The sequence below is a fragment of the Haemaphysalis longicornis genome, unplaced genomic scaffold (genome assembly GCF_048455015.1).
Source record: "Haemaphysalis longicornis isolate Haplotype H1 unplaced genomic scaffold, Haemaphysalis longicornis Haplotype H1 scaffold_2, whole genome shotgun sequence".
Lineage (NCBI taxonomy): Eukaryota > Metazoa > Arthropoda > Arachnida > Ixodida > Ixodidae > Haemaphysalis > Haemaphysalis longicornis.
Genome location: NW_027526295.1, coordinates 246,846,248 through 246,865,867, shown reverse-complemented (window position 1 = coordinate 246,865,867; position 19,620 = coordinate 246,846,248). Strand labels below are relative to the sequence as shown.

The 19,620-nt window shown below is 44.4% G+C and overlaps 1 protein-coding gene across 1 annotated transcript; it reads left to right on the top strand.

Annotated features, from left to right (window-relative positions):
• The first annotated feature begins 48 nt into the window (after positions 1–48).
• On the top strand, positions 49–15,838 carry LOC144170320 (uncharacterized). The gene is made up of 10 exons (XM_077700048.1): positions 49–229; positions 291–361; positions 517–663; positions 1,814–1,981; positions 6,034–6,113; positions 7,524–7,647; positions 8,842–8,934; positions 9,671–9,739; positions 12,718–12,858; positions 15,496–15,838. Exons 1-10 carry the CDS (start codon positions 187–189, stop codon positions 15,670–15,672), a joined length of 1,113 nt encoding a protein of 370 aa, XP_077556174.1. The 5' UTR covers positions 49–186; the 3' UTR covers positions 15,673–15,838.
• Positions 15,839–19,620: the final 3,782 nt, after the last annotated feature.

The window sequence follows — 19,620 nt, the reverse complement described above, 5'->3', positions numbered from 1 at the left end:
TCTTTAAAGTCTTGGCTTCCGACGAAATGGGTGCCAAACTTTAGCCAAAGCCACAAGTGTACGCGATTGTTGGTTTCTCTTTCCCCAACTTAGCGCACGTGTGTCGTAGTGGCGTGGACGTTATTTGGTGTGTAGTTTTGCGGTGTCACCGAGGTTTTCTAACTGTGCTGAAACCGTGTAGACTACATGGGAAGAAGTAAGAAGAAAACAAATAAGGAAAACAGCTTAAGTGAGTAAAAACGTAGCTGCCCCTTTAGAGTTCCGTCTCTTATTGTGCATCGATTTTTCAGGGCCAAGCAGTAAGAAAAGTAATACGAAAAATTGTAAAGAAGAATGCTGCGTCAGCGACCTCATATCTCAGGTCAGCCTTTTTGCGATCTGTGCATATATATTTTAAAAACTTAGACACCATACACACTGAAATACCTAGTAACAGCACCCATTGCTGACAACGTCAATAGTGCATCCCTCGTTAGGGGCTTGATGTGTTTATTTATGATCCTTGCCTATGACCAGATGGAAAGCTGCATGAACGAGCTGCAGTACGAGCAAGCAAAAGAGTTGGGCGAAAAAGCCTTAAAAATGGAACCGGAGAATATGAAAGTACTTGACCTTTTGTCTGGCCTGCTTCTCGAAATGGGTGACGCCGCAAACGCTTTCGAGGTAAGTTCATTGCATCTGTGATGTTTCTCAAATCGGCTTCATGGCCTGGACCTTGCATGCCTTTAAAGAAATTATGCTGTTTGCTTCATGATATATCAATTAAACCTTCTCTCGTATGTCTTTGAAACAACAGCGTTACGTTTAGACGTAACTATCGCTAAAGTTACTTCCAGGCGTAGCCATCACCAGACAAGCGTCTGATTATCTGAAAATATTGATTGTAATTAATTTGTACTGATGGCTCTGGCTAGTCAGAGTGCAGAAGTGGTTTGGCCCGTTGTGTGAAAATTCAGGCAGCCGACTCTCACCGTGAGCTGTGAAGTGTTGTCGTGAGGCCTGGACGTAATGCTGGCCACAGATGTCTAGCATTACGTCTAGACATAAATGCATCATCACTAAAGTTACGTCTATACATAGCCATTAGCCATTGCTAGAGTTACGTCTAATCGTCTGTAATTATTAATAAACAGTTACTCTGGCTAGATTGTGAGCAGGGGTGGTTTGGCCGGCTGGTTAGGTAAGAGCCAAGACGGTCTGCACTCACAGAAGCATTTGAATGCAACTTTACCAATGATTATAGTTACGTCTGGATGTTACGCTGGCTTCAGCCTTAATTTCTACAATTGTAGTCAGCTTGCGATAACTTTTTACACTTGGTTCGCGTACAGACTGACCACATTATTCATCCTCTCAGAACATGGCATGAAATTGGGAGGAATACGTGTAGTCGTAGTAAGCAAACCTAATAAGACAGGAGGGGAAACGAGGCTTCCTAGCGCGGCCAGATAATGTCGGAAGCACTCGTCGCAGGTTAAGCTAGCGTCATCTGCCGGGGGGGAAGAAACTGCGTAGCCGCCGCTGTCGGCATTGCACTGTGCAGCGATGGAAAGAAGTGTGGCGCTATCATTTCGTCCATCAGGTGCCGCTAGCTTCTCCTTCACCGTCGCAGCGATGAAGCTTTGCAGTCCGCCTTGGTTTCCATTGTGACATTATCTGGTCGCTCACCCACGCTTTTCGCGATGGGCCGTTTCGCCCCCCATATATTCTTGTTGCCTGGTTATGCCTGAGTCGCTGTTCATTTCCTGTCGGCCACCTTGCTTCCTCAGAACACGTGTTGTTAATATCAGTGAAAATACTCTTGCATGTGCAGCTATTGCAGAAGATGGTTCATTTGGAGCCAGATCAAGGCTTCAGAAAATACCTCAGCCTTGGCCAGCTTACTGGTGGCAAGGAATCGCTGGCATACTACGACAAGGGAGTGCACATCCTATGCAACTTGCTACAAGCACAACAGACGCCAGCTGCTGCCACTGCCGAGGTGAGTGCTTTGGTGCTGTCAAAGCGGGCACATCCTGATGGGGTTCGATGGATGTGGTAACTAAACTGGAGGCGCCATGAAGACAAAATGCAAGTCTTACTCACTGAAAAGATTCCCATGTCAGAATAACAGTTGTACCAATTTTAATGCAAACTTCAAACAGTTGGACTAGGTACCAGGGAAAACAGAAGAGAGGGGGTGGGGCGACCCACTAGCTACTTCCTCACTCTCCCTCTGTGACAGCACCAGGACAGGTTTATGTGATTGGCAACCAACAGAAGCTGCCATCAGCATAGAGTTTCATACGAAACTCTATGGCCATCAGTAAGCGTGGCTGTGCCATTGTATTGATGCTCCAGGTTCTATTTGGTGCATGGAATACTATGTTTTCGTTACTCTAGCAATGATGTCACATGCGACATTCCTTGAGGCCTAAATGGTGTTGAGCAAGTTATGAAGTCTTTAGAATGAAACAAGGCTATATGTTGTCTTTATAGTCTCCTTAAAGGCCCAGAGCACTGGCGTAGTCCCCTGCCCCCTGGATGTTTCGAGCCTCTGGGGGGCAGGAGGGGACAAGGCCATTAACTGGCAATGCTAATGGTAAAGACTGCGGGAAATCATTTTTATTTTGGAAGCTACGCACTACCCATGTCCAGCTTCAATGTCTGTTTTCAAAGCAACAATTGGCATTTTTCAGTCTTGAGGAAAAAAAAAGGAACAAAACAACTGTAAGGTCATTTACAGCATAGCAAGGTATCGCAAAGTTTTCATCTTCAGTATTGAATTATTTCCTTTCTTAGGTTTTTATTTTTGTTTGTATTGTGCTTTTGTCACTTTTTTCTTCATTTCATATTTTCCCTTTCATCGGGGTCAACCCCCCTTCTAGCATAGTTGTGGTTCAGGTGAAGACAGAAAGGCAAAATGCCGAGAGAGAGAGATGGAACTTTATTCAGGCATCCGGCGTGCAAAGGACACGATTCCCGGCCACGCAGGGCTCGGTCGCGTCCCCTCTATCTAACCACCCTAAGTCGCAAAAGTCCTAGGGCGTCGGGCTTAGACCCCGAGGCGGTTGGTCTCGGCGTCCGCTCGAGCTACTCGGAGCGCTCCCAGCCGCCACCGTCGGCCCCCGACCCCCACCTCCCGCATGGGAGGGCAGAGTGCCGGGAGGGACGGGCGGGCGCGGGGCCCCCTTTCGCCTTTGCAGAGCCAGAGCCGCCTCGAGCCGCTGGATGGCCCTCCTCTGTTGTTGGGGCTCCGCAGAGCCCACGCATTCGCGCACGTCCGGTGGGTACGGGTCCTGTGGGTCCTGTCTATCCCCCCCACCGTCGCGCACTGCACAGTCATGCCGAGGGCCAAGCTGGCAGAGCGGTGCCAAGGTGCATGATGCATAGCACAGTTTTTGCCATTATACAGTGGCTACTAATTACAAGTCCCGCAAAACCTCTCCAAATGATGTGGCCCCCCAACGAGTGCCAACAGTATGTAGAAAATATTCAACAAGAAAACATATTTCCCATAGCACATTCAATAGCTTTCAGTGTGCAAACAACCATCCACAAAGCAGCTTTGCAAAGACTAGAGTAGTCACCCTGTGTTCCTCAGCAAACATCTTATGGGTACAGATGTCATAAGACGAGAAACAGTTCAGGAAATGGGAAGGGAAGGGGAGGAAGGTGCACAAACTAACGAGACGTAGCCCACATGCTGGTTTTCTCACTTTGTTTCGTTCTTGCAATTTTAACGTGTTTGGCTGTGTGCACATCAGCTTAGACTTGTGTCACAATAGCTGTTCAGTAGCTTTCTTCTTTTAATGAATATGCTTATAGAGACCAAATGTAAAGAAAAATGAATAAAACGAATGCAAATCACAGGAGCATATCTTACAGAGAAACTCCGATACCCAGAAATTGCCCATAAAGCTTCACTAGTATGTGGAGTGGTCTGGCATTCTTTTACATGTGATTGCATCCGAAGCTGCAGGCAGCACTTATTCCGTCATAAGCGCATTGTGGCCAGAGAAAGTGTTCAAGGCATCCGGTAATTAGTAGCATTGTGTATGCCTTCTTGTAAGTTACTCCACTTGCCATACACAGCCCACAAAAACCGAATAGTAGCAGCTTTAAAAAAAGCCATAAAATAAGAAGAGCACAAAAGATTGTATTTTTTATAAATGGGCCTTGACTAGTGTAGTCTTGCAAAGGGGACACAGAATGGGCTGTCACTGCTTAAAATGTTTTCTCGTGTCACAATGAATATCAGTTTTGAAGCACATACAAGGCAAGACAAGAGAACAGATGGAATATTGGGCAATTTTATGCAAATTTATGCAAAATTTGCTTACGATTATATGCAAATTTTATACAAAGTCCTTACCTTAAATAACATTGAGCTGTTGGTGTATTGTCACTTTTCTAAGAACAAGACATAGTAAATGTCTTGAAGTTCATGTTTGTTAGCACTCAAAAGGACATAGAATGGCGTTAGTTGGTGATGTTTCATATTGAATTGCGCTACGTATACTAAGGCAAATATACGTATACTAAGGACTATGTATACTATACTATACGTATATATATACTAGTATACGTATACTATACTATATAATATACTATGGATACTAAGGACACCAACAGGACTGGGAGGCGCAAACTTCTTTTAGCACTGTTCTATTGGGGAGCTCCTTTTACTTGCATCCTGTGATAGCTGTGTGGCAGAAAAATTTGCGATAAAATAGTTTTTGCTGTAGTTTAGAGGCACGCAGCCACCTACATTTGCACTGGTTGCACTTGTGACTGATTAGGCTGCAGTCATTGCGAATACAACTAATCTAGAGAGTGAAAAATTTATAGGCTTATATTATTGCTACCGAAACGAACAAGATACAGTCAAACCCGATTATAACGAACCCGTATAGAGCGAATTATGCTATATATCGAACAAAAGCAAATCTGTTACGAAAATGCATGCGAAGCATATTCCTTATAACGAAGTTCACATCGGATATATCGAACTCAGCGCGCCTACAATTGCCACCGAAATGCGTGTTCTCGGAGTGACGATTGAGGTGCTGATTGGCCATGATTGAGATGTTGAGCCTTGCATAGACCAACGTGACGCCCGACACCTTCCGTAACTGTTTCCGATGCATGGGATTCACGACAGAGCCCATTCAGCCAGCCAGTCTGGACCAAGACGGCATCATCGGCGAACTGCGCGAAGAGCTCGCCAACATTACAGATGCTGTGCTGAAAGGAGTGGCCTCAGAAGATTTCCTGAGTGTTGATGACGATGTTGCCGTCACTGTGATCCCCTCAAGTGCACATGACATGACAGCTGGTGCTGCTGAAAGCACTGAAGAGACTGAGGATGTCACAACGTAAAGCCGTCTGACGCTCTATGAAGCGCTTTTGCCAGCCGATGTCCTCCGCCAATATTGCTTTGATATTGAAGGACACGTACTTGAACTGGTGCAAACGATATCTCGTGTAGAGAATGCGGTGCTAGTTGGTGCCGCCAAGACGAAAGTGAAAACAAAGATCACCTCTTTCTTGCGAAGTAGGCAGTTAAGGCGAAAAGTAGCTTTATTGCATGCAATAAATGGATTGTTTTGTGTAAGGTATCGGCATACTTTGTGTTCGTTTCGTTGTGTGGGAATGGCAGGAGAAGGGGGGGGGGGGGTGCATATTGCGAACTCATAACAAAAAAATTCGTTATAGACGAGTTCGGCTCTGCTGAATTATTGGATATATCGAACTAATCGCGGCGCATATTACAGTTTGCTATAACGGGTTTGGCTGTATGTCCCAAGGTCTTTGGTTGTCTGCTCCACTTTTCTTCGACAACATCCCTGGCCGGACAAAAGAAGCCCTCTATTTCTTGTTTCTTAGAAGTGGGGGATTGATTGTGCTATTTAAGCTTCAAAAATTTATTTACTGGAAGTTTGTGTACTATACTAAAAAAAAAAAAAACCCTCCACAGTATTACGCCTAAAAGTTTTCACCAGGGTGCTCACTTTGCGAACTATCTGCTTTTGCATCCCTTGTGGCCTCAAGGAGCAAAGTGAAACCAGCCTGAAGCGAGCATTGTCCTCAGCCTACTGTGCCATGGCGGAGATCTACATGACTGACTGCTGGTAAGGGTCACACTTTGCTTGCCTTGCAAAATTTCAGTGGAGTGCAGGTGGCTTGGTTGCCACTGCTATAGCACGCAGTGTTGCCACTGCAGGCACCCATTCTTACAAGCACCGTTATTTGGAGCCGTAGTTTCATCTCGGACTGTTCAAAATGCATGAATGCATAGAAGTGGGATTGATCAGATGCGGAAGCGGTTCGAGCAATGCATAATAAGCATGGTGGTGCCTCCAAACATTGATTGGAACTTGTGTTTATACGTGTAGGTACAGAGCCTGGGCTCTGCAGCGAACCATAGGTAGGAATTAAATTTTGTTATTCATAATTTGTATTTTATAATTAAGAGAGTACTTTTTTGGGAAGAACTGCTCACGGGCATTTGCATGAGTAGCGGCCAGGTGTTAGTAGTGAAACTTTATTCTCACGAGCACCATCGAAAAAGTTATTCACAATTTAAGGGGGGGATGTAGATATCAAAAGTAATCTGGTAATCTATGCATCAAATCTACCTAAACTTGGGGCTCCGGTATGGTTGACTATCAGGATGCCAAACAAAATGCTGTTGCAAGCTATCTTGTGTTATGAATGCATTCTACTTAACAATTTATCTTGTATGATTACAGAACTAATTAAGCGGTTAAGTTTTTAAGTTTTCGTGCCGCTGTAAAGGTGTTCGATCTGCAGTAAAACTATTCATTTATTTTTGTTGCACCAGTAGCAATAAATAAAATGGAACATTCATGCATTTTCTAATGGGTAGCAAAATGTGCACATGATGAAAATCTGCTTATGCTTGGCCACTGAGGGTGGAAAAGAATTTTGAGAGGCTTTGAGAGCAAATATGCAAATAGAATCAACAGTCATAAGTGCTGTTTTGGACAACTATAAATGTAAAACTAGAAACAACACTGCACTGTGTGCAACTAGCCCTGAGAGATAACTTGCAAAAGGTAGTCACGTCGTGCTGAAGATCATCAGTTTCCTGGACAGTTGTTATGAGATCCCAAGTTGTTATCAAGTGTTCCAAGGGCACCAGCGTTCGTAGAAATTGGTGCATTGATTTTGGGGATGTGCCGTGCAGTTCTGGCAATGTTGTCTTGACACAAGTCAATAAATGATGCCTGCCCTCAAGAGAGTACGACAGAGCTGCATCAACTGTCGGTAGCTGAAACCCAGAATAACTCTTATGCACTGCACATCGTGTTATGAAGGTGTCTGGCGTTTTCTAGAGATTTTGTTCTTTCGCTTGCTACCGGTGAGTTCATCTCCATCATGCACAACTTTGGTGTTTAGGCTAAGTGGCCTGCTCTCCCTGAATTTTGTGGAGCAACTGCGATGTATTCTATTTTGACATGCTGAAAGCACGCATCCCACCTGAGGTGTGGCTTCAAGCATCTCTCCTCCCCGTGTAGCGACGAAGAAGAGGCCGAGGCCCAGTGTGCAGACCTGGTGCAGAAGAGCGTCCAGGCCGACCCCACCAACCCGGAGGCCTACCAGGTCCAGGCCAGCTACCTGCTTGTCAAGCAGGAACACGAGGTCCTTTTTTCCTGCCATCAGCTTCTCTGTGTCATTAACTGCAGCAGCTTAGGAGTGCCTGGCTGTGGCTGAGATATGCAGTTAAGCCTCACTGAGTCATGCCTTAAAGGGACCCTGCAACACTCTTTGAGCTGTGCAAGTAAACCTGCGCGACGTTTAGCTTACAATGCCAGGAAATACCTGAGCCAAAATATTACACGTGCACGTGAAGCGGTGAGCGCGCAAATCGCTGTGAAGAACACAAAAAACCAAAAAACCAACTGCGCTCTCTTCAGTTTTTCTCATTATGCACCCTGGTATGGCCTAAACAACGTTATTGAGGCCATGGCTGTCCGATTGGCTGTCACTGGTCAACTTTGCGGCTTATTTCTCGCATTTCCTGTGACGATCCGCTCCTGTTGGCGCTGTGTACCAACCTCTTCTATGCCTGAACCTGTATCCACAATTTTGCTGTTTCTTGTGTGTTTTGAGTGCGTGCGGAGTTTGAGTGATGAGCTCAATACTTCTCTTTCAACCAGACCACTCGACAACAAATGTTTGTTTCTTCAAAAACGCCCTACCAGCCCGAGCGCACGCTTGGGAGCAGGCAGCCGTGCCTGCTTTTTTGTGGCACCAGACTGGAAATAGACCCCCTCCACGTTGCGGAGAAAGGAGAAAACTCCCCAGCCTGTGATATATCGAAGGCCGCGGTAGAGAACGTGACGAGCAGTCCCCTTCTTCGGGAGAGAGCGCGCAGCTTTCGTCGCGCTGTCCGTGGTCGAGTTGAGAGGGAACAATTATGCGCGATTTTTCATCGCGTGTAGTTTCGGTGATAGTGAACGGATTTTCATAATTCTTGTGGCAGGAGATTGCTGGTACAATAGACTTTACCCCAAAACACATTCCGAGTAGTCGATGGTAAGTGCTACAGGGCCCCTTTAAGGGGAGGGCAAAAATATAACGTAGGAAATGGTGGTAAAACTTAATTATTTACAGCAGTGTTAGGAAGGCTGGCTTAGGGGTTTGATGAGGCTGCACTCTTAAAGATAAACTGCGGGCTAAGCAGAAGGTGCATGCTAACAAACTTTGCTGCACCATGCTTTGTGATGCAGAAGCCGGTGATAGGGCTGTAAACTTTATGTTTGGATTTCAGCTGGTTTCTCTGATTGGCTCGTCACTCGTGGAGGTTACTTGTGCTTGATGCCTTGGATGCAGGAAGCCAAGGAAGCGATGCAACGGAGCCTTGGACTGTGGCTTCCCCAGCACGAGCGGCTTCTTGAGGGCGCGGCAACTGAGGACCCTGTTGAGGTGACTGTCTCGCTACTTCGGCTGTGGCTCTCATGTGCAGGGCACATGCCTTCGATGCTAACCTTGACGCCGCTCACTTCAGCTGGCCAAGCCTTTTCCAAGCGTGTGTTTCGTCTTTTCTTTCTTCGTCCTGTGTTAAAGTTCGCTAGAAGTACGAGTTCATTACACTTTTCTACACCTTTCTGCGAGGACACTAGCAAGTCAGCTAATAAGCATGGTGTTCTACTGTGCAGGTCAGCGTAAAAGCCGTGAATGCAGCACATATAGATTTTTTTTGCATTTTGAAGCTATGTTCTCCACACTGTTGCTGTTTCATTGTAACAGCATTTTATTTCAAATGTAGCCATTGCTTGTGGCTTGTATAGCCTTATGCTTTGCAGGCTACATGTGCAGTCTTCCTCTATGTTCCAGGCTTAAACACTGTGGCATCTTTTTTGTGGATGAAAAAAGGTGCCATCGAGCTAAAGGGGGTTCAGTGCAGGGCACCTGCTAATTTTAGCCAAAGGTCTATAATGGGATCCTATTGTTTGCTGTTACTTTCCTTTGCTTTGTCCGTCGCCTGTGGTTTTTCGTACCTGCATCTTTTTTCTTTATGAGGGCGCCCATCCCCATCTTGAAATCAAATTTGGCATGTACTGCATGCTTAGTGTTCTGCATGCTAAATTTGAATTCAGGACTGTACCAACTAGCCCCTAAACAAGCAAAATTAGCTTATCCCCATCTGCGTTGTTTTCAGGTCTGCCCTCTCAGTTACAGCAGCCGAGTGAACGGAGCCAAGTTGCTGATAGAGCTGGAGATGCTCGATGTGAGTGCATTGATTTTATATTGAATCGCTGCACAGTGTATGAAGTGTTTAGGCAATGACACTGGGCTTCAAAGCCACCCAGATAGCATCCTGTGGGCCAAGCGACACATGAGGGTTCTTTTTAATATTGATGGCTGTTGTGAGTGTTCTGAATCACTGCTTTGTTGGGTACAGCACAGACACAGACAAATAAATGGGACAGGCAACTCACTCACGCTTATACAACAGTGAATCACTACATCATAGCATGAGAAGTTGGCCCACTTTTGATGCCAGTTGATTGCCTCTACACATTGACACGGTATTGCTTGTTGTATGCCCTAGACATGTAAACAGCATGAGCTGATGCAGCACCAATAACTTAGCCTTGTTAACAACATATGTGGCTATTCCTGTCTGCATGTGTCTCTATGTGTGAGAGAATTTTCCATTAACCTCCTGACAAAACGATCGCCATGCATAAATAGCACTTGACAATGCTGTTTGCACTTGAGGTGGCCCTTCATGGGTCAGTGTGATTGAAAGGTTGTTTCTGGCTAAGCTGCTGCATTGATAACGTCTGCATTTTAACTCTCGCAGCCAGGAAAGGGCAGAGCTGTCAGTTCTCAGTTTGTGTGGCATCCACCAGGATGTCAAACCTTTTTCCTAATGGGCCTCACTTGCCTTCGATAAACCTTCTCTCCAAAAATGCGAATGCATGTGCAGCCTTAAAAGTGTTGCCATGAGTCAATGAAGAAGCAACTCCTGTGCAGCATAATTGCAAAAACGCCCGTGTGTTCGAGATTTCGGCGCATGTTAAAGATCCCCAGGTGCTAAATATTAATCCGGAGCCCTCCACTACGGCGCGCCTCATCGCCTGCGTTGCGTCGGTGCGTTGAAACCCTACAATCAATCAATAATTGGGTGAATCCAGTGTGTCATGGGGGCATGGGGAGCTTGCACTGCAGGCCTACCAGTGTTGGGTTGGATGGGCAATTGTGCTCCCCACTCTGGATCCGCCCCTCCTCTCTCACTTGACGGGGGGGGGGGGGGGGGGGGGAGTGAAGTAGGCGTGCGTCCCATGGGGGACAATATCTTGCTCCTGTCTACTGTCTGAAGAGCGGCCGGGGTCATCATCAGGGACCGGATTTTAGGCAAATGCCTATTTTTGTTCTTTGTGCTCCTATCGTGCCATTTTGATATATGACCATGATTTAGAGGTTAAGAAAAGCTTTTGTGGTGTTTTTATAGTGCCTATAAATGCCTATTTTAGTGTTTGTGCCTAAATGCCTATTTTCCAAAATATGTGCCTATATGAACACTGTTTAGACTCATGTTTTTGCTTTAAAGTGCAGTTTGAAATCATTATGCATGTTACTGGGCAGCATTGACAGTTCGGAACTCTATGGGGTTCAACCTAGTCCTCTAGTGCAACCAACTCCCGGAAAACACACACTGGCAGCAGTGAAATGGGATGTTATCCTCAGTGACGAGAGGCACAGTTTTGATTGAAAAACCCGGAGATGGTGTAGCTTGCTACTGCTTCCCACAATTTTCACAGTGATTCTGAGGCTGTGTTTCTTGTACTGTCCAAACAGATTTCTTCAAACATGTGCAGTTGAATCATTGTTTCTAGAAGCATCCTCTACCCCAACTCAATTTTCATCGCAATGGCTGAGCATTGAACACACTTTTGCTAGACCACTCCTATATTGAAGAGCCAAAAATGAAACATCGCTGCGCAGTCAGATTTCCTTACATCTTAGAACTCATACTGCTGATACACTTTTCAGTCAAAATACGCTTTTCAATCAAAAATTTGTCTGGCTGCTGAACACGTTTCGAAAAGTGCTCTTTAAATGTGAGAAAGTGTAATCAGCAGTGTTCAGATGTTTTGCTTGTACAATTCGGGTAACATCTTTGGGAAAATTGACAGAGTTATACCTAACAGTCTTCATGTAAGAACGTGTTAATTTCTTATAAATATTCGTCGCTGTCGCGTTTATTATTTGTGCCTGTTTTTGTCGTGTTGTAATTTAATCATCCGAGGCAGACATGAAGTAGCGCTTTAACCAGCATTTTTAGCTTTCATGTACTCTTTTCTGCGCCTGCTTCACTATAAGTGATGCTTGAGCAAGCAGCAGTGGCAGGTGAACGCGAATGGGAACAGTGCACTTCCTGAAATAAAACAATGGTATATATATTTTCTTTATATCAGCAATTTTATGGGACCAGGAAATGGCTATGTTCAGCTGTTAGCACCTTTGTGCCATCAGAAACAATAACATTTATGGTTTTTCTGTCGTATGTACAGGCCGTGGACGTCCTCGTTCGAAATATTTGCTTTCATATAAAAATGTATCGTGCCTATGTTTGCGATCTTGGAGACAAAATGTTTTGCGTGCCTGTTTTAGGTGCCTAAAACGCACTTTTTTGTTGCCTAAAAATCCAGCCTCTAGTCATCATCTGTGATTATTGCACTGTGCACTGATTTCGTGGTGCGCAGATTGCGTGCTGCTGCCATGCCATTTTGCTTGGCCTATCTAATTACGTAATTTACATTAAAGTTTGAAATTTGGCTCATATGATCGACTTTAGTTAATCTGACTTTGGTTAGTTCAGTTTTATTAGTGAACTGGGCCAAATTTTGTTGCCAGATCTACTCTTCACTATGACGAAGTGGAATGTGGTCTGAAATCTCCTATCTCATAGGGGAAGTCGCATTTCATTCTCTTGACGCTAGCACAAAGAGTAAAATGAGAGGCAAGATCTATCTGCTCATCTGGGATGGAGACGCCGATGCACACACATCCCAGAATCTTTGACGAGCGCTCTGCAAGATTAAAAGAATAGACGTCATCCACCATTTGGGAAGGAACACTCAAAGCAGTTGCTTTGTCTTCGTACTTGTTTAAGTGGTTGGCAGCTTGTTGGCCGGAGCCAGGCAGTACTGACAGCTGTGCCGTGCGTAACAATAGCCCTCTCCCCGCACTGTGCAGGAGGCCAACACTGTCCTGGACGGCCTCATCGAAGAAGACGATGAGGTGGTGGACGTCTGGTACCTGCTTGGATGGCTCAACTACCTCCGCGGAGGAGAGTACCTGGGAAATGCGCGTTACTACCTCAGTCAGGCTCGTCACGTGAGGGCTCTTTTCATACACTGCTTGGCAGATTGCTGTGGGCATGTTGTTAAGATCCAGGCATGACAAAAAAAAAAATGACGAAAGCAAGCTAAGATTCTGTACGAAGGCCCTCTAGCAGCTGTGTTTTGATTCCTACTATTGTTTGTTAAGGCTGCAACCATTCTTAGAAGCGCTTGGTAATTGTAGGTGGTGACAGTCTGTTTAACACTGCTGCTATGGTGTGGCACTTTCCCATGTGACTCTATCAGACTGATGTAGAGCTCAGATGCTGATTACATGAGTAAGTCGATGCGAGGTGGAAATTGTACTCGTGTTGGGAAGCAGAGGTCTCGCTGATTGGGCAACAGTGCTTCTGTGACACAAGGATGGGACAACTTGCCTCACCACTTTCACTTTACCAGCTGTTGATTCAGGAAGATAACCTCTCAAGAGGGTTTCCTAGAGGGAAATGGAACTGCACCAGTGATCTCTTTGGAATGTGCATTGGATTAAATGACGCATTGCCGCAGCACATATATGTGATGATGCATATACCATGATACGTATATAGTATATGATGCATTCCCATCGTTGTGTGGCCATTACAAATAGCGGAAACAAAGAGATTTATTGAGATATATTATCACTGTTGAAGGAATTTGATATGTTGCATTGTTGAGGAGCTGTGCCATTTAGCCGTACAATTTGGCAGCATGGAAACAACTTAGGTAATGCTGAACAGTTCAAAAACAAGAGCTTCCGGCGACCTCTTAATGAAATGCGGCAACACATTCTTGCTGGGGCTGGAGAAAATTTGGTAAAGCAAACGGAATTCACTGTTTTATTTGAGTGCTGTTTGCTACCTTGTAGCTTTAGGAAAGAAATTGTCTGGAAATATGGTGACATTATGTGCATTCACCGTTTTCAGTGCACTGCATTTGCACAAACAAAAGTCATTGCCTGTAGGTCGCACAGCACTGCACACTTGTCCTAAGGACTGTGTAAAAAGATAAACTTAATTGGCTCAAAAGAACAGTACGTCCAAGTGTGGCTGACAGTGACCTTTGGTTGAATTCATTTTTGTGCACACTAGCTGGTATCACATCTTCAAATTATGATTTATAGCTGCCCAGCTTCTTTTTTTACCCCCCACCCCCGGGCCTTTGTGAAAGCAATCCTAGCTTATTTTCAACGTCAATGATGGATGGCTCTGGGCTGTTGTGTTGGCACATAAATGAGGGCACTGCCCTTTGGAAGCTTGCGCGTGTGACCCAGCTGTTTAGGGGTAGCCTAGTGCACACAGTTGTGGGAGTTTCTGCGCTGTTCTCTGTCGCTCCCTTTCTCTCTCTTTTTTTTTCTTTTTCATTTGATGTATTGAAGCTTTTGAGAATAAAGCACTCGGTTCCATATGGGGTGGTCATACAGTCCTCGAGAAGGCAGTTAGCCATGGCTCTGGGCTGCCATGGCTAATGGTAAACATGGAAAATGCAGCAGTACAGCTGTAATCTTCACCCGATAGCTAAGAAATGGTAAAGTCCTTGGAACGTTCTCGAAGTGCTGTCCGGGTGCATGCGACGTGATGCACGCTTAAAGTGTACAGAAAAAAAGATAAAGTAAACATGTGCAGCCTTTAGCAACATTTGAGATCCTACCATGTATGCAGATGTACAACGTTACAGCAAAATGCTGTGCTCATTGCCTGCGCTGCGCTCATGCCGTTGCCTTAGCACCACTCACCGTGGTGTGAAGGCAATGCTGTTATCGCATTTGTTTTAAAATGTGCATTAATTTTTGTTCTTCTTTCGTTTAAATGTTAAATTTGACTGCGATCTGACGCTAACACAAAAATGTGTTAGCAAGAATACAGGATAAGTCGGGACCAGAACTGGGGCTTGCATTATTCTTTGTTCGAGATGTTTATTTGTGGAAGGCAAATGTCAGAAGACCGCCGGCTGCAGGAAAGCTCCTCCATTGTGTGTGGAGAGTTGACAAGAGCGTCCATTTTTTGTGGTTCAATTATGAACTGGTTTACCAAAGGCTGGTAAAAAGAACAAAAAAAAAAGACCAGACAAAGTTTTGCTTTTTTAAAAGGGACAAGACAAGGTTTTTATATTGCATAAAGAAATCTGCGCTATTGTTTCAGGTGCAGTTTGTAAACTGCTTTTTTTTTTTTTCGGCTTTTGCATTTCACCTTTTTCGTTGTATATATGAATGGGTAGGCAGTATGCCGGAATGTTACATCAAAACAGTTGTGTTTTAATGCCACAGAATCTGTCTCACTTTACTGCGTATTTCAGTTATACTCTGTGGGATGCACGTGGGCTTATATTAAATGAGTGAGAAAGGTAGCAGTCAAAAGAGAGGGAGAGGAACCAATATCCTGTTACCTACTGATGATCTCTTATTTTGATACGTACCATTTTGGAACTTGGTCAGCATTGCAAGGCCATTTGCAAAGCAGGGACTGATCTATGGGACTGAAGTGGGCTGCGTAAGTGGAAAATGATGTGAAAGGCATAGCAGCTGGGTCGGAAGATGGCAGAAAAAGAACCTGCATAAGTGCAAAAATGAGCAAAAAGAACATAAAGCCGCGAAAGGAATTCTGTGCAGTGCAGCTGGGATTGCTGATTTATGAAGTGTCTTTCTTCGACACAGGTGGCGCACAAGGTGCAGTTTGATGATGCGGACGAGATGGCGCACATAGAGGAACTGCTGGCTGAGCTTGGCCCGGAGCCAGAGGAGCAAAATGACGAAGATGAGGAGGCGAGCTTCGCTGGTGACAGTGATGCGGAACAAGGAGAAGGCAACGAAGAAGAAGCCATGGAAGTTTAGGAGTCCTGTTTGCCAAGTCAACGCAAGGCTCACTTGCCTGAAAAACAGTGGTGCAGTGCTTGTGCCTATAGGAACACCAATCCCTGCTAATGCCAAGGGTTGCGGCATTCATCATCAAAGAGTAAAGTTGTTGCCACAAAAATATAATGAAGAACTTTTTTATGAACACAGTGTTTTCCTTTATTATTTGCAACTTTTGCAGAGTTTTGGAAACAGCAGCTGCTGGTTATTGAGGGAAGTTTGTTCCTTTTTGTTTTCAATAAATTCAACAAGTAATGTATTGTTAGATACTAAAACTACGCATGAACTGGTAAGGCCATCCTGCTTGCTAGCTCTTGATAGTGCTTTAGGGGGACATAATGATATAAAAATCAGTTAGCCTGTATCAGTAGATTACAGGGCTGAGAACACAAATGTGCTAATATAATATACAACTGCTACCATACAGAACCATTTTGGCAGTAGCTTTTGATTTATGCTGGAACTGGTAAGGACAGAATTGGTGACTACAACTTGTTATGTTGCAGATTGTGCGATTTTGCAAAACCTGTGTTTATGAATTTCCAGATTTAATGCACAAATTAGAATGTCCTTTGCAGTTGCCCAAAGGCCTAATGCCTTCCCAGTTTTGCGAAATGATTTGTGGATCGCAGCGTCTTCATTAATTGAGGTTCAACAGAAAGGGAACGCAATTTGCTGAGCTTGCTGAAGCATTTCTTTTCGACTATAAAATAAACATGTGCAACTTGCATTTAACCAACACATACACGAAGTAAAACTATAAAGGTTCTCACGATTACAGGTGATCGCTAGTGTTTCAATTTCGGTTGGGGCTGCGTTTTGCCTTGGTGTGCAAGTGCGGGCTAAAAGATTTATGAGAGTGAACATGCAAGTGACTGCCTCGTCTTACTTGCCAGCAAGAGGCAGTAGCAAAAGCGAGAATTTGACGGGAAGCATTTAGGCATTTGAGCTCGTTATGCCTTCTGCCTTCTGCCTTAGCTTTTATAAGCTTCTTGCTCAGTTCATTTTTTGTGTAATTGAAGAGTAAATTAGAGTTTTACAGCTGTTTTTCCAAACAGCTTTTGATCTTAACATTGGCTCCAATAAAAAGAACTCCATCATAATTCCCTCGTCGCCTTTGTCGACATGGGATTTGCCTAGAAGCTTACTGGGGTTCCATCAACGTTGTTGTGTTTTTAGCGGTGGAAATACCAAAGGAGGTGGAAGAGTCAGGGACAGAGACAAAAGCGCTTGCCAGCTGGGCGGGATGGTGCATCAAGACACTTGTAAGCGCCCAGCAAATTTTGCTGCTCGCAATCACAACCCCCTTGCTCTGTGTCACAATCATTTGTGTGCTGGGAGATGCTAGTACAAGGGATGTAGCCTAGGCAACGGAACTGCAGCAGATGCAGCAACCACTGATGCCGGAATGGTAGCTACTGATGCTATTGTTGGAATTTTCGCACAACTCAGTTACACCAATGAGCCTTCATAGCACAGAGAACAAAGTACAAAATTTTTGGACAGCTTCCAACTGACAAAGGTTTTGTCGCACAGGTGTGATCTCACTGTCTGCATTTTATCTCGGTAGTCCTTTAAGCTCTTTTGTTCAACAGGAACAGACAGGCTGTTCTACTCTAGCCTTGTGCAAAGCCCCTTTCCCTTCAGCCTTTCCTTCACCAACCATGCATTGCATTATTTTAGGGTCTATTTGTAAGCTTTCATAAGTGAAGCAGAAGCAATTCCTTTCTCTATGCGACACAATGCGTGCCTCTCTATTACATGACTGAACCAAAAACAACAGTAGTTGAATTCGGTCAAATGATGGACCTGGTTAGCTTTGCTGATTACATGTAAATGGCCTATAGTAGAGAAGGTCAGATTCACTGTGTACTAAGCAGAAAACAAATGCCGACACAAGCAAAAAAAAAGGGAGAGTAGTTGCCTTCTTTGTGCTTTGTTAACAGCAGCCAATCACCCGTGGAACAAATTGAACAGTGTTAGACATTTTTAGCATCATTAAACTAAGGTTTCTCTCTATTCCCTAGCCTTATAAAGATGGATAGCAAGTGGTGATTCATCTGTAGTGCCTGCACATTTACGAAGTGGTGGCCCTGTAAATTTTCAGTGGCACCCAGTGCTATTTTATTTTCAGGCTGTTGGCTTGCTGTGTGTGCGCCACTTGTTTTACCAGAAATGTGCCAGTGGCATATTACTATCATTTTGCTGCTCAGCTGCCCCGAAATGTCAATTTGCCTCTGAAGTGTGACATCCTGCCCATTGAAGCTAGCTCCATTAAGTGGGAAAGGCCGTCTTTGTCGACACATTTACAGTGCTGTTTTCAAACGGAGCAGCCGTTTAGACAGGCAGTACTGTTACTGTTAGTATAACATTGGTTAAGTCTTCTTTTTATTATCGACCTGTCTAAATTGTGTTGTTGTCTCGACTTGCACAGGTGCGACTAAAAGCACCAGAAAAAAGTTCTTGAGCACAGCAAACCAGTTGCATTCAGCTATTTATGCAGTTTACTGGCAAGCGATGCATTTTCTGGTGCTTCCCAAATACTAAACCTCTTCAAAGGTGAAGGCTGTTTCATAGAGTCGAATTTTCATTGGGCAGCGGTGGGAACACTTTAATGCAAATGCAGCTGCATTCGCGCTGTCTAGAAGGGTTTTAATGCTAATTAGTCAATCACATTGTTGCACTGAATGGCATTGGTGCATCGAAAAGGAAGAATTTTTCAGTCTCTCGGGAAAACTTGTTTGAGGAAGTCTGGTTGAAGGGCCAAGAACAAATTACATAATAAGGCGAAAACAGGTAACGTGTTTTCTTCAAAGTAGATAGAAAACAGAAAACATTATCATGTGAGAATGAATTTTTGCATTTCTTGTTTTATTATTATTTTTAACTAATACCGGAAAGGCTGAAATTGCTGCCAGATGGCGAGCAGCTTGAGACAGTGGGTTACAAAAATTGCTGTGTTGCAACCCATGTGTGAACGACAGCTGACACCAGTGCAATTTGCTTGGCACTCGCACAGTTAGACGAGTGGCGCCTGTATGCGTCCCAAGCAATTTTTGTTTCATTGTGGGAAAGAGGCTTTAGGTAGTTCTCACTTAAAAGAAAGGCACACTTTCTCAGCAATGGTAGTAGCTAAGTTTCACATGCCATGTGCTTTTGACGGTGGAAGCGCGTTGGCAACTATCTGGTTAAGGTAAGTTTGAGCACCAAAATTCCATCGATGGCAGCAAGATGCAGTTAAAAAAAGAAAGCTCTACAACTTGTATTTTGGCTACACGTGGCTCGTTTGCAGCAGTTAAACCAGTCTTCATCAATGATCAAGGAAATCTTTGCACCGCCTCCGTGGGCCTTCTGGCACTAGGCCAGGAGGAAATGCTATCCGCTAACCTTTACTTGCATTTTTTGTCCAATTCATTGCGCGTCTTGTGTAGAGCTGAACTGGCCAATGTAGCGAGCTTGGGCACTACCGCTCATTAAAATATAGCTACCGTATCTGGTACCACAGTTCCCACTGCGTACACGTGGCTTTCAAACTGGCATTGGAACCAATTTTGAAAATTGCACGGAATTCCATATTTGCGTAAACATTTTATTAAGATGAATTCTTTTTTTAGCCAAACACAGCTGCTTCACTTTTACAATTTTTTTATGATTTCTTTTTTTGCAGGCAGGCTTTCAACCCGTTTTTGAGAGTCAGTCTGGTATACAATTCAGTCAGACGTTTTTTTTTATTATTATTTCTTCCTTTTTTGGGACCACGCAGATGTAAAGAGCTTCTTGTTTTTTTAAATCCTCGATCGCTTATGCGTGCGCAGACATATCGCTTTTGTACTATAAGCAGTCGCACCTTTTTTCACCAAACCTTTAAACTTTGCGCGTATATTTTATAGGTGGGTCTGTATGTGGCCGATTTCTTGAGACATCCGA